Below are 16,529 nucleotides of genomic sequence, written 5' to 3' on the forward strand. Positions count from 1 at the left end.
AACCTATGTTCTAGCCAAAAAAATCCAACTATGTAACATTATTTTTACTATTTAATAATAGAGAGAATGTCAATAAAGTCTCAACCTGAAATTTTGATAGTTAGGTCTCGACAAATTTTTTTAAAAAATAAATTTTAAATATTAATTCAAACAATTACAAACAAAAATCATAACTATAAAATGAGAGTTATATTTAAATTTTAAATATTTTATTTATGATTAAAATGCTTGAATTTAGAATTGTTTGAATCACTATTGACAATTGATATTTTAAAAAATTCTGTCAATGACCAAATTGTCATGCATAAATTAATTATTTTGTGACTTTAATGTCATTGTCGCATAATAATATATACGCAAGGTTGTAAAAATTTAATAGAAAGATCGATCACTCTTGTATTTTATTTTATTAAAGATTGGAGATCAAAGTCACACGAGTGACAAGTGATAACTTTGGCCTTGGCACTCAAATTATATTGATATTAATTATATGCTAAGTTTGAGAAGTCATATTCACGTCTTATCACATAATTTTTTTTTTATTAGAGTAAGTTAGATGAGTTGCATATTATATATTCACGTCTAAGAATTAAGTTATACGTTTTATGACTTGTGTGACTTATCATATTTTTTATATGATAAGTTTATAGTTTCTACATTGCTTCAGAGATTATTTGAACTTTCTCCAACTACAATTCTTGCCTCCTATTTGATTGACAAATTAATAAAAAAGATTGCAATTACTCACAAAGATCAGGTAAGTAATTAACTACAATATCCTCTTTTAATATTATACCACTCCAAAATAATGTACAGTTTTAATTATGAAAATATATTCATTGAAAAGAAATCTTAGGCCATAATTTTCTTCTAGTTATCTGAATGGTATTTTATTTTATTTTATTTTTATCATAGAACCAAGCTTATAGTTTCATAGTCAAATAAAGTCCCTAAGATTAGGCAACGCCAGAAAAGTAAATTAGACTTAAAATTTTGTTAGAGAATTATATTTTAATTTGACTGTCAATGTGTTCCATGATTAGAATATAATTTTGATTGATTCATGCCCACATTAATTTTTTTTTAGTAATTTTTAATCTCTATCACTCTGCATTTTTTCGGTGAATGAATTTAGTTCTACATTGCTTCCAATTTTCTCCAAAGCATTAGCAATTTCAATCCATGTGTAATCATTTTTTCCAATGTGCAGTTTGCTTATTTGAAAATAAAATGAGAACAGAAAGATATTCCTTCCATTAAAAAATATAAAATATTTTTTGAAGAGTTAGATGTTAAAAATATAAGGTATTTTTAATTTTTTGAGGTATAATTATTGCCTTTTCTCCAAAAGTGTCCCTATTGATGATGACTTTATATTTATTATAAAGTGTTTAATAGGAATAAATATGAAAAAATATGATTAGTTAGAAAGTAGGTAACTAATTTATTGAAGAATGAAATTTAATTAAAAAATATTTTATATTTTCAAACGAAAGGAGTAATAATTATGAATAAATGCGAAAAATAGTTGGCAACAATTTTTTTGGACTTATTTAACTTAATCACTTTGAAGTTCTTCGTAATATATAGATAGCTTTTTTCTGTAATTTTCACGTTAAAATATTGCATTTTTAAGTATCACAAATCTGATCTCAACATTAATATAAAATATAAGTATTATAATAATTTATACTATTTATAAATATTAAAATTATGAATAGTACATTATATTTCTTATTTGCTCATTGCATAAAAATAAATTATTCACCTTATAAAGATGATGATGATATAAATAGTAAATCACACACGCGCACACACAAAAATTATTTTTTTTTAAACCAGCATGGTAGAACACACACACATATATACATACTTTTTTTGTCTATATTTATAAAAAAAAATTGTACTACACAGTTCAAGAAAAATTAATTAACTATGTTAATTATGTTTGTAAATAAAAAAACTAGACTATAATATCCTTAATTAATTGTGTTAATCAAGCCTCTATTAATTATTTTTTGTGATTATGAATGATAAAATTATAAGGGATAATTTAAAAAATTAGCAATAAATACTTATTAAAAAATGTAATTTTATTTATATATAAAAAAAGTTTAGTTTCTATTATAAATAAAAACGAAAGAAGTATATATATATATATATATATATGTGTATATATATATATATATGTATATTCCTTTGCTTGTTGCACATGGAAAACTAGTATTTTATTTTTTTCACATGGAAAACTAGTATTTTATTTTTTTAATAGCTTCTTTTTGACAAGTTCTTAATGATCTTCATTAATTCGTTTTATTTCAAGATATAACGCTCAAACCTTGTCAAATTTGGCAAGGCCTAGAAAAATATTTATTAATTTATGGTGACATTAATTAATTAAGGATTTTAATCCTAATTATACAAAACAACATAGGCTCATTGATTTTTCTTTTTTGAATAAACTCTCATTGATCAATCAAAGAAACATATTATTGTATGTGACTTGATTTCTTGAACCCAATGCCAAGAGTGCTCTAACCAATGAGTACATAGCTCACTTTGTAGAGGGTAGTGATACTGATATCTTAACCAATAATGATTTAGAGTTTAAGCTCTAAATATGTAGCTGCTCTAAAAAATTATAGAAAATAGTTTTTCCTTCTTATGATTTTATCAAACTTAAACTAAATTAGTATTAATCTAATATAACATCCAAATATATATATATATATATATATATTATCTATGATATCATCTATATTTTAACAAGACAAGATTGAGATCCCGATATTTCATCTTAACGATTCAAAGTTATAGAAAAAGAGCCAAAAGGTAATTCTTTTTTTCTTTTTACTTTAAGGGGTAAATTCTATTTAAACTTAGCAACGGTTATAAACAATATAAACACAAAATACAATTTGGCAGTTAAAATTAAAATAACACGGGAAAATTAAATCTAACGTGCGCGTGCGTGTGTGTATACAGCATAAATTTAATATTACACTATTAAGATCAATCTCTCTTTTAGTCTTATTACTCTTTCTCATATCATATGTGGGCAAAAAAAAAATCAAGTCTAATCTTATTTGAGGGAATGATAATTATATTTGAAAATAAATAATTTTATGTAAATCTTAAATTTTAAATTACTAAAATTATATCCGATTTCAAACTCATGAGTTGCAATAATGGATGATCAGGTAATTACATAAAAAATAATAAATTAAACCAATTAATCCCATCTCCTAACCGGACTCTTCCGAGCCATCTCTTCTCCATGTGCATAATCTTGGAGATTTATCTTCCCCGACACCCGCAAGAATTTCGTTATGTACTCTCTAATGGAATCTTTTTTTGCAGATTCAAATATTGATCATCATACAATGTTTTATCAGAGAAAGCTTGGACGGTACACCAGAACAAAGAAAAAGCTTCGACGTGCCAGTTTCTCCATCTTCTCCACAATCACTTTCTTTGCCTGTATAATTTTGTGTGTCCACAAGTACCAAACAACGAGCCATGATTATTATTTCCTACGTTGTTCTTTAATAGATTTGCAGAATCCCATACCCACAAAAGGAACAGTGACAACACTTTCGCGCTCAATCTTTCTTACTTCTTCAAATATTCCCACGCAACAAGTCGATGAGGATGATCAGAAGGCTCCAGAACCGCCATTGAACCTCGCAACAAAATACCAAAGGATCAACTGGTTTCGAAAGAACCTTCACGAGTTCAAGATTTTCAAATCCAACAACCTCACTCGTCAGTTTCACACCAGAGTTGTGGGGTTCTTAAGCAATGAAGAATGTGAAGCTCGGTTTTTCATGACCTGGATATCCCCAGCGAGGTTGTTTGGGAGCAGGGAATTGTTATCCTTGGAAACCCTTTTCAAGTTTCATCCTCAGGTGTGTTTGATCATCGTTTCGATAACTTTGAATTCCAAACAAGGGAATAAGATTCTAAGGCCACTGATTCATCGGGGGTTCAAAGTTCAAGCTGTGACACCAGATTTGCCGAGTCTGTTTCGCAAGACTCCAGCAAAAGCATGGCTTCATGATCTGAGAAAAGGGAAGAAGGACCCTGGTAAGATTCCTCTGTCACAAAATCTATCGAATCTCATAAGACTAGTGATTCTGTACAAGTATGGAGGAATCTACTTAGACACAGATTTCATAGTTCTAAAACCCTTTCATAGGCTAAGAAATTCCATTGCTGCCCAAAGCATGGACCAGGTTTCCAAGAACTGGACAAGATTGAATAATGCAGTTCTTGTGTTTGACAAGAATCACCCTCTCGTGTTTCGGTTCATTGAAGAATTTGAAAGAAGTTTTGATGGGAACAAGTGGGGGTATAATGGTCCTTACATGGTTTCTAGGGTGGTGGAGAGGGTGAGGGAAGAGGGTGGGTTGGATTTCAGAGTTTTGCCTCCGACGTCGTTTTATCCGGTGGATTGGAAGCAGGTTGAACAATTGTTTAAGAAGCCAAGGAATGAGGAGGAAGAAAGATGGATTGAAGCAAAATTGGATGAACTGAAAAGTGGAGAGACTTATGGAATTCACTTGTGGAACAAGCAAAGTAAGAATTTGACAATTGAAGAAGGAAGCCTCCTCAAATTGCTAATATCTTATCACTTTTCTTGAAATGTTGGTGTACATCTTCCCTGATTGACTAATTAATAACATATATTTTCTTTTATGTAAATACTTTTATTGTATTTTTTAATGTCAGATATTCATGCCTTAATCATGACTTCAGTGCAATAATATTCTTTTTTTTCATTTTCATGGCTCAATGTAAATTTATAATTTTTATCGTTAACCCATATTTAAACTTGTGGCTATTGCCAAAGCTTCAATTGGTTTTAGCTCAAGTATGGTCCATTCTAGCCCATGAAAATATAGATTAAGAAGTGGCAACATTTACAATTAAAATTGATATTTGAATCTAGCACGTAACATCTTAAATTTTAATCTCTAAGTAATAACTTAATTATAAAAAATTTTGAGGTATAAGAAGGAAATTTTGAAACATAGGAATGGAATTTTGAGACTTGTGAAATTATTTAGTATTTATAGAGAATAAAAAAATTTAAAAATAGATAAAATAAGTTAAAATTTTTTACCCAAAATAAGATAAATTATAAATATTTAATTTTGAGAAAAATAATAACAATAAAAAGATAATAAAATTAATATATGTGTATATATGCAAGAGTGGATAGGCGTATATAAATATATTTATAATTTATAATTGCGAAATAATATTGTAATATATTTATATATACAAGAAGGAGAAAGATAAAAATTCATGCGTGTGGGCCCAAAGCCCACTCCACTCATTTATCTACCTAAACCCACACACGTTTATGCTTCATTCCAGCCGAGGCAGCTGTGAGTGTGAGAAAAAGAGAGGAGCCAACGCGAGTCAGAGTTTAGATTTAGGAATATATTCTGATATCTCGATTTGAATTTTTCTACTATATCAGGTAAGTGTTTTAAATTTTTGGTTATGTTTACTTATCTTCCTAGTTTTAAAATTCTTGAACGTGAAAAATCTAGGGTCCAATCTATTAGAGTCTTTTTTTTTTCTTTTTTCTAATAGAAAATTTTTCTAATAATATATCTAGATCTATTTTAAGATTTTAGGAAGTTTAATCTCTATATGAATTGTTTACGAGGTTTGAGAATTCTTAGCGTGAGAATTTAGGGAAAAAGTAAAGATTTGAGACGAGCAGAGGCTTTATATGAATGCTTTTAACTTGTACAAAATTCATTAGAAATATAAATATGGACAAACTGGCTGATATAAAAGGGTATGGATTTAAAAGAACATTTTGGGTTCTCCAAGGTGGCTTCAAGGCCCAAAAATAACTTTAGGATAATCTCATAATAGCTTTAAGGAAATTCTTTGGTAGTTTTAAATTTTAATACTTTTATATGTGTGACTTTTGTAAACTCTCATTGAAAGCTCTTTATTGCCTGGACTGACGTGTGACTATTTCCAAGCTAAAGGAGAACAGGTAACTCGAGATTTTTTCATATGTGTACAAACTTTGTGTTTGATAATAAATGTGAATAATCATAAATTTAAATGTGAGAAATTTATATGTTACTTAAATTTTGTCGAGCATGCTTATAGCTTGGCTATATATTATTGTTAGCATTTTATTTTCAAGCATGCTTGTGAATATAGATTAACAATGTATATTTTATGAAAATTGTATATTATTGAAGAGTAGTTTATTTCTTTCAAACATGCTTGTAAATTGAGTTAATTGAATGAGATATTTTTATTTCTTTTCAAGCATGCTTGTATGCAATATAAGTGTTGTATATGTCTAGTATGTATAGGAGAATGGTTGATGAGAAGATGATGATGTTGATGTACAAATGAATTAGTGACCATGTGGTTTGCTTCCATTGCGCTCACAATAATTGGCCTCTTTCAAAGCCTCATTCCTCAATACTTACCTGGTGAGGTTTGTAAAGAGGGAATGTGGGATAATGACCCTTCCTATTGGGTTCTTCAAGGAGGAGAGCTATAGTCTGAGTTTGGACTTTGTACCTTTGACTAAGTACACCTTCAAAGCTTGGTTAGTTCAACATGTAAGCTAGACCACATTTAAGCATATGCATGGTTCTAGTCAGCGGAATAAGAAAAGATAGAGTAATAAGAAAGATTATCAGTATTGATTATTAGTATGTTATAAGCTATATCTTATGAAATTCTTATATCATTACTGAATAATTCTCATGAACACTTGTATAATTGTTTTATAATTGTGTAGTTATAGTTTGTGCATGTATGGTTAAATTTTAGATTATTGATATATTAGTACTCACATCTTCTTTAACATTTTTAGGTAAGCTCAATAGAGCAAAAAGAAGAAGCGTCTAAAAGCTTAAGGCTTGGCTTAAATAAGCCTTGAGTCCCGTTTGAATTTATAAAATAATCAATTGTCAATTTAAGACTTTCATTTGGGATTTACTTATTGCTTTGTTTATTTTTTATTGATGATTTATTTATATGGATTAAATATTTTATAATAAGACTTTTGCACTGAAGCTTTTACAAAGATAGATATTTGAGCATAATGTTCACAAGTCTCAATATTTTATAAAAAAGAAATATTAACCTTAAACTTTTATACCTTAGTTGAATCTTTTTATAACAATAATAGCTCTTTGAAATTTGAAATAACTTTTTCTAACATGGTTACCTTTTTAAATATATATATATATATATATATAAAATTGAGATTTGGTTTCAAACTATTATACCGTAGTAATTATTTTTTATCATTTTACATATTTTTGTTGCCATGGTATTTGAGTAAGTTTTTAGTTAGTAAAGTTAGAGTGTTACATGGCACAACTTGATAATCATTTTAAGAAAGAAAAAATTGGACCTTATTGGTTTCTTATCACAAATCAAAACTCATAGTTGAACATTTAACAATGCCTTGAATATGATTATTTTTAATAGAAAGATACGTAGGTGTATGATAAAAAAAAATCTTGTTAAAGGAATAGTCTAAAGATAATTTTGATATGCACTTTTTATGTTATGGATCGAGTCCTTTACTAAGATGAGAATGTAATATTCAACTCACAATTTTTTATTTTAAAATTTAGAAATGTATGTGTTAGAGATAGATAGAGGTTCAATACAACGATATTTTAATCAAACATAATTATACCTTTGTACCATCTAAGTTACACATTCAATAATTTCATTGATTCTTCCTAATTACCTTAAATTATATTAGTATACTACTTATTTTGAAAGAAAAGGAGAATATATCTATCAACATATATTCAGAAAAGAAGTGTGTGTGTGTGTGTGTGTAAAGAAACAATATTCTCTATTTTGTTGACAAAATTGGTTGTAAGGAGACGTATCCTCAATCTTATCGGATAAGGTGCCCATAGTTTGCTAAGATATCAACCAAGATCAATCTCAAAAGATTTTTTTTTTAATTTTTTGGTAAAACAATCTCATAATAAGCGTTTTATCCTGCTAAACCAGAAGTTTAAAATCATTTCATTATCATCAAACTGATAAGCTCTGCAACACTTATTTTGAAAAAGAAAAAAGAAAATAACTCTAGTGTATCATTCTTTTGTTTTCCTCATTCTCACGTGTGATCGATAATCATCATCCGTGCCCACTGTCTGTTTCTTTTTTCTCCTTTCTGTTTTTTTTTATTAGCTTTTTTTTTTTAAATGGCTTGCGCACATGTTTGATTTGCGCACTTTTTTAATACTTCGTCCGCACTTATTTATGAAAAATAACTTATGGTTATGATTTAATTATAAATGATTTTTATAAATTAACTCCATAGTATTAATTGAGTTTCAAATTTCAAATTGTTATATTTTTTTAGGTATGTGGTTGGGCTATATAAAATAAAATTATCTGTGAATATCCATAGCTTGAAAATTTTATGATATTTTAAAGAAAAAATATAACTTTAAATTTTTGAACTTTGCTTAAGTTTTATTATATGTTTTTATATTATTTTTTAGTATTTTAAATCTTCATATTTTTATTTCTTAATATTGTAGGTCCTTATAACATCGTTCATGAAGGAATTTAAAATACTAAAAAGTAAAAATATAAAAATTTATAATATTAAAAAAAAGTATGAAAATTTATAACAAAACTTAAATAAAATGTAAAGATTAAAGTTATGTTTTCTCATTTTAAATGTGAAAAACATTTCGTTGACTTTTGATGATGAAAATAATGTTGGCATGATCCCAAGACAAGACAAGACAAGGACGATGGAATGGGATGGAAATAGGTTCAAATTAATTTATTCTTTTATATATATTCTTTCTATTTTTGTATATAAAATATTTTTAATAAAATTATATAAATTAATAAAAATTAATTATTTCATTAAAAATATAGCAACATTTTAATTTTATTTTTAATTATTATAAATAAAAAATAAATCTCTTTTTTTAAAATAAATTAATTAGAACATTCATATTTTTCTCTTTTTAATTTAATAAGGATATAATGATTCATTTATTAAAAAATATGTTAACAATATATTATATTTAAGGATAAAAAAATTATAAAAAATTCCTTATATATAAGGATGGAGGAAGTATATATATAGTTCTTATGATTTTATCAATATTTTCTCATCATATATATAAATATATACAAATTATTGTTATATTTTAAGAAGAATATTATAAAAATAAATTAAAAATTCAAATACTATAAATAATATGAACAGTATTCGCTGATGCGTTATACTTAATTTTCTGAACTTGATGACATTTTGTCAGTTTGTCACCAAGTTTCAAATTGTGTTCTAACTTCTTAAGGATATTTCCCCCCCAAGATGGTTAATTAGAAGTAAGCTCGATCTCTATAGTGTTAAAGACACAACATGGAGTTTAACTATTATCTCCAAATCGTAGACTGCCATTTAAAACATGATTTTTTTTTTATGAACAAAAAATAATTTCTTAAATCTCACCAATAATGGCTACGAGAATTAAAGTTAAAGATATACTTAAGAATACATCATTATAAAATATTAAAAGCCTGTTCTATACACACACACAAACCTACAGAACTGAGAATTCAATACCTGAAGCGAAGTTGCAGTTTCCTTCTGAGATTCTCACAAATCAAAAGTTTCACGCGTCTAAACCTAATTCTGAATCTTCCACATATCCAAATCCCTAATCCTGGTAATCTGCGAAAGGACTTCTTTCTAGTCAACCTGCGCTTCCTAGGTTTGAACCCATTTCCAAAATCTTCATCAACAAGATTGAAGAAGCTACCTTTCGAAGCTAACCCACTTTCTCTATCATCACTTCCATAAAACTGTGTGTGCCCTATCTGCATCATGATCATCGCCCATGGATCCTCGTACTCAAGCTCTGAGTCACTACCCCACAGAGGTATAGGCTTTATCAATGGCGACCCACTGTAATACTCAAAATGTGCGGCCAAACTGGTATGCTCCATATCAAACAATCTTCCTAGTGACGTGCTTCCTTCTTTCATCAGTTCCAACAAGTTTTTGCGCGAGGATGATGATGATGATGATGAACAAGATGCAAGTAATGATGAAGTTGAAGACGATGATAACGAAGATGAAGATGAAGAATGCAGAGATTTCTGGTGCCGTATAATCTGCATAATCTTTTCCTTTTGAGCTTTTGTGTCGATAAACCAGTTAGGCTGATCTTCATCTGTTTCTTCAGTAATTTCAGATACCATAATGTTAGCATATGTTTATGATCCAAGCAAGTAAACTTGTTATGGAGATAACTTAGAAATGATGAAATCAGAAAGGATGGAATATAATATGAAGAAGGGAAAGAAAAAACCATTTTAAAAGAATATCATATAATAGCCGGCGGTGCGATGTGGTTAGCATTTGGTTCGGCCTTCATTTTCAGAACAGAGAAACCGACATGCAAAAAGACAAGCTTCAACGTAAACCCTCTTCCTATTGGACATTGAAGAATTGTTCAAGAAGAATGAATATAAGCGTGTCTCAAAATAAAGAAAAAGATAGTCCACTGTTCCAGAAAAGTGTATAATTGACGCCCTATAATTGATGTTTATTTGAAAAAAATGACAAATAAAAAAGGCAGAGAATACTTGACGCTTTTTACGAAACAAGCATTAAATATTCAGGAAGATACTTGACGGTTATTTAAAGATAACCGTCAAGTATATATATTTGATGTTTTTTTATAAATAATTGTAATATAAAGCTAAAATTTATACGTCGGTCTTTAATAAACAAACGTCAAATTAATAGTAGAAAAAAAATTAAATTTTTCCATATACTTGACGCTTGTTTTGAAATAACTGTCAAGTTTGTCTATCATATACTTGACGGTTAAAGAAGCATCAAATATGTAATACTTGACGGTTATTTCATAATAACATCAAGTGTTATCATTTAAATTCCCTTCAGATTTTTTTTCGCTCTCTATTTCTGCAGATCCTTCGTCTTCAGAAAAAAAACTCAGAGCCACCGAAACCTATATTTTGTCACTCTAACTGCCAAAAAACACATTTTCGGTCTCGATTCTTGAGGGGTTTTTGATTCTCGGCCTCCATAAGTCTCGTGAGCACTCGTTCGTTTGGATTCTCGGTCTCTACCACTCTGCAACACACTCTCGTCTCTGTTTTTCTGCATATTTGGCGTTCCCTGTTTTTGTTGAGGTAGGTTCTTACTTTTCTAATCATTAATCTTCATTTTGAATGTATGGGTTGTTGATTTTAATTTTCATATGCAATAAATAGTTTCTGTGCTACTTATTTTGATCTGCATTGTTGTTCTTCTTAGTGGGTGTTTGAAGTTTTGAGTTTTTGAGTGCTTAATTATTGAATTAATGGATTATTTTGCTGATATGAGGAGATTCATTAAGGATTTGAAAATAGTATACCACCTAATTACCTTGTTTTTAAGTTCTGAGTGTTTGTTCTGGAATTGAATGATTAATTTAGATTTATATTCCTTGAGTCGTTAATTTTCACATCACTAGTTTTTCAATTGATTGAAAATTGGCTTATGAAAAAATATTTTTGAGATTTTAAATTGATATTTATATAATGTTTGATGTGGTTTAATATGATTTTAATTAAAATTGAGTTTCTTATTAATGTTGTTATTATTATTGTTGGATCATATATAGTCTCATTATGGATAACTTGATTTTTCTAAAGGCATAAAGACCTGATAATACTCATTTTAAGCTGTTATATATACTATCAATTTTTTTTAAATTATTCTTGAACATAACTTTATGTGATTGTTGTTGTGGATGCTATTGTTGTTGTCATTTAGATTAATAGAGATAGGGGATAAAGCTCGAGAAACTCTCTTTTTCAAGTCGTTATGCTGCCGAAATTATTTCAATGGCTAGCATTAAAATATAATTATTAGTTTTAAATAAGATTAAAGAGGAAATGTGCAAACATATGGTTAGTGACTTATTGACTGATTGATTTTTGTATCTAATTCTCCTACTATCTATGAGTAGTCAAAGTCACTAATTATATTTTTCTCTTAATCTTTGTAGGAATTATGGATAAGGAATGGATGTCTGCCAATCGTCTATCCAAAGAATATTGGGATGGGGTGGTAAATTTTGTTAAGCTTGCAGTTAAACATGCGGAGGATCCTACTAAGATTGTTTACCCATGTTTAAAGTGCGGTCTTTGAAGTGGGTTAGTCCAGATACTTGTGAAGAACACTTAGTGATTAATAGGATGGACTAAAGTTACAAGTGTTGGACAATGCATGGAGAGACAAGAGATGATATTGGTTGCAGCCAGAAGCATAGTGAAAGCTGTGTATCATCTCTTGATGATTTTGACACATACACACTTGAGGAAGATTGTCTTGAACAGATGGCCAAAGTAGTTGAAGAGGACCTCAAGGATTGTCCGAAAATGTTTAAGAAGTTGAAAAGTGATGCGGAGACATCATTCTATGCTGGTTGTAGTGCATCAAAGTTGTCAACAGTGTTAAAAGTGTATAATATGAAGGCAAAACATGGATGGAGTGATGCGAGCTTTACTGAGTTGCTTGGGTATTTGAAAGTAAAATTACTTCCTAAGGAAAATGAGCTTCCTTGTCGAACATATGATGCAAAATAAGTATTACGATCAATTGGCATGAGTTATGAAAAGATACACTCATGCCCTAATGATTGCCTTTTATTTTGGAATGAATATGCGTCGTTAACCGAGTGTTCGAAATGTAATGCCTCACGCTACAAGCAGAACGGCTCAAGTCTCGTGAAGGCACTGTGGTATTTTCCAATCGTGCCTAGATTTAGATGCATATATAGCAGTGCAGAAATTGTGAAAAGCTTAACATAGCATGTGGATGAAAGGATAAAAGATGGCATGCTTCGTCATCCTGCTGATTCTCCACAATGGAGAAAGATTGATTATGAGTACCCTGAATTTTGGGAAGAGAGTAGGAATTTATGCCTTGCATGTCTACCGACGGGATGAATCCTCATGGGATTTAAAGTAGTAGCCACAGTACTTGGCCAGTCATTTTGGTGATTTATAACCTTCCTCCATGGCTTTGCATGAAGTGCAAGTATATGATGTTGTCCATGCTAATTGTGGGACCCAAGCAACCTGGGAATGATATAGATATATATTTGACTTCTCTAATTGATGACTTGAAGATCATGTGGGAGCCAGGTATAGAGGTATATGATGGGTATAGAGAAGAAAGATTTAATTTAAGAGCTATGCTCTTCGGTACAATCAATGACTTTCCTGCTTATGGTAATCTGTCAGGGTATAGCATTAAAGGACAACTTGGATACCCTATTTGTGAAGAGGGAACACATTCTATGAGGCTTCAACATAGGATGAAGAATGTTTACCTCAGGCACCGTAGGTTTTTACACTAAGAACATCATTATCGGCGGTTGAGAAAAGTGTTCAATGGAAATCCAGAAGAAGGTAAGACACCTTTGTCGTTAACTGGTGATGAGTTGTTTGAGAAGATTAAGGATTTGGATATTGAATTTGGCAAACCATCTGCAAGGCACCTTGGGACAACCGGATGGAAAAAGAGATCTATTTTCTTTGAACTCCCTTATTGGACCACCTTGGATGTTCGGCATATTCTTGATGTCATGTATATTGAGAAAAATGTCTATGAAAGTCTTATTGGGACTTTACTCCAAGTGTCAGGAAAAATAAAAGATGGTATAAAAGCAAGGTTAGATATGATTTCTTTAAGAATAAGAGAAGAATTAGCACCCCAAGATAAGGGGAACCGTACCTTTCTCCCTTCGACAGCTTATACGCTATCTAAGAAAGAGAAAATTGTATTTTGTGAGTTCCTTAATACAGTTAAAGTTCCTGAAGGTTACTCTTCAAACATAAAAAACATTGTATCAATGAAAGATTTAAAGTTAAAGGGCTTAAAGTCTCACGATTGCCATGTTTTAATGGAGGATTTCATTCTAGTTGCTATACGTGCAATTTTACCCCCTAAAGTATGAGGGACAATCACTAAGTTATATTTTTTTTTCAAGTCCATTTGTAGTAAAGTGATTAACCCACATAAGTTGCCAAGGTTACAAGCTTGAATTGTATTAACACTGTGTGAGCTTGAGATGTATTTTCTACCGATATTCTTTGATATTATGATCCACCTAACTGCTCACTTAGTTGAGGTTTAAATGTGTGGGCCTGCTTATTTAAGATGGATGTATCCTATTAAGTACTATATGAAGATTTTGAAAGGTTATGTGAAAAATCGAAGTCAACCGAAGGGTTGTATTGTTGAACGGTATATTTGTGAAGAGGCTGTTGACTTTTATACTGAGTACCTGAGTCATATTAGCTATGTTGGGCTTCCAAAGTCTCGACATATGGGTAGAATAAGTGGAGAGGGGATCATGGGAAATAAAGTCATTACTATGTCAAGTGTACAGTGGGAGCAAGCCCACCTATATATGTTGCACAACACTAAAGAGGTTGAAGAGTATGTAGACAAGCATATGGCTGAACTTAGGAGGGACAATCTCAATAAATTAAAAATTTGGTATGCTAGGGAACACAATAAAACTTTTATAAGATGGTTTAAGGAGCACATTATTCAAATGTTAAATGTTAATTCCAATTCAGTTTCTAAAAAATTGAGATGGTTAGCTAACGGTCCAAGCAGACAGGCCATTTCTTACACTGTTTACCTTGTCAACAGATACATATTTTATACAAGGGAGCAAGATGATAGGAGCACAATGCAAAATAGTGGTGTAACTCTTGTAGCTCATTCCATGCATATTTCCAGCACTAAGGATAAAAATTCTATCTATGAAAACATGTCATATTTTGGTGTAATTGAGCATATATGAGATTTAGATTACATATCCTTTCGAGTTCCAGTCTTTGGGTGTAAGTGGATTGATCGAAAAAATAGCTTAAAATTTGATTATCAATTTGGATTTGTACAAGTCAATTTGAACAAGGAAGGGTATAAGGATGAGCCTTTTATTTTAGCGTAACAAGCTAAACAAGTGTTTTATGTCCCTGACCCTACTAATAAGGGGTGGTCTATTCTTATGTTACATGAAAAAATAAATAAAAATATAGAAATTGAAGATGACCCATTTGAAGGGACATCAAATCAAAGTAACGACACTGCTGATGAAGCTCTATACATGAGAAATGATCACAATAAAGGCATTTGGATTTCAAAGAGGAGTAAATTATTTCAGCATAAGAAGAAAATATTTCAAGGAGGGGGAAGTAAAAAACCAAATTCAAGGAAATGAAAAAGAGCAACTTGAACATGTAACCTTTGAATTAATTATGCCATTTTTTTATGTTTGAATTAGTATAATTGATTAATATTTGAATTAATTATGCCATTTTTTTCATGTTTGAATTAGTATAATTCATTAATATTTGAATTAATTATGTCATTTTTGTTTCATGTTTAAATTAATATAGTCGATTATATTTGAATTAATTATGGTTGATTAATTTTTTGAATTAATCATGGTTGATTAATTTTGGAATTTTATTTTATTACAGGTAAATGGATTCAAATTCTGAGTCCATTGAAATCCCTCCATTAGATCCCGCTATAACTTCTACTAATGCTCCGTCGTCATAAAAAAAATTGAAGCAGGAATATAACAATATTTAGCCAGGCCTAACAATAATGGAATAAGTCACAAAAGCAAGAGCTGTAAGGAAAAAATAGCAGTGTAGTGGAACAAGAAAGGCCAAGCCATCAAATCTGTAAAGTTTATAAGCTATATTGGGGTTGTGACAAAGACAACTGTACCTATCATGCAGAAGTCATGGCGCAAAGTTGATCAAGCCACGAAGGACATTTTTTGGGAGACTGTATCTGTAAGTTGCATTTGACTAAGTTATATTCTATTATAATATTTTAAATTAATGCACCTAACATATTTATTTTATTTTACAGTCAGGATTTAAAATAGATGAGAGCAAGAAGGATTTTGTCCTTCAAAAGGCTGGGAGGGCATTACGATCTTTTAGACATTTTATTACACAAAAATATTTGAAAGACCCTGATGCTGAATTTGTAACCCAAGTTCCTCCCCTATTACAGCCTTTAGTAAAGCAAGAAGATTGGGATGCTTTTGTTGTCTCTTAGCACGAGAAGGAATTTAAGGTATTTATGTTTCTAAAATTTAAATTTTAGTGCCTTTTATTGAATGTATCTATGTGTACTAATAGGATATTTTTGTTATTGATTAAAGGAACTGAGCGCCCAAAATAAGGAGAGAGTGGCCAAGAATGAATACCCTTATAGAGCAAGGAGGTTAGGGTATGCAGGCGTGGAGTAGAAAGAAGTGGAGGCTGAGGGATCGGATGTTACCATATCTCGCCAAAGACTTTAGGCATTGGCACGAACAAATAAAGATGGAGTGATTGACAACCCTCGTGTGAAAGAGGTTGTTGAAAAAAGTGTAAGTGTTATTCTTTTCTATCAATTAATAAATGATTATTAAAATGCA

The 16,529-nt window shown here is 30.1% G+C and overlaps 1 protein-coding gene across 1 annotated transcript; it reads left to right on the forward strand.

Annotated features, from left to right (window-relative positions):
- Positions 1-3,262: 3,262 nt before the first annotated feature.
- LOC129288260 (uncharacterized) lies at positions 3,263-4,643 on the forward strand. Its single transcript, XM_054924767.1, has one exon. The coding sequence runs from the start codon at positions 3,330-3,332 to the stop codon at positions 4,641-4,643; it is 1,314 nt and encodes a 437-aa protein (XP_054780742.1). The 5' UTR covers positions 3,263-3,329.
- Positions 4,644-16,529: the final 11,886 nt, after the last annotated feature.

This window comes from Prosopis cineraria, unplaced genomic scaffold, assembly GCF_029017545.1.
Source record: "Prosopis cineraria cultivar Desert tree isolate PC_DT_omini unplaced genomic scaffold, ASM2901754v1 PC12, whole genome shotgun sequence".
Taxonomy (NCBI): Eukaryota; Viridiplantae; Streptophyta; class Magnoliopsida; order Fabales; family Fabaceae; genus Prosopis; species Prosopis cineraria.

What these genes read in the sequence shown, in the direction of transcription:
- LOC129288260 (XM_054924767.1), top strand. Translation starts at nt 3,330, where the DNA reads ATGTACTCTCTAATGGAATCTTTTTTTGCAGATTCAAATATTGATCAT.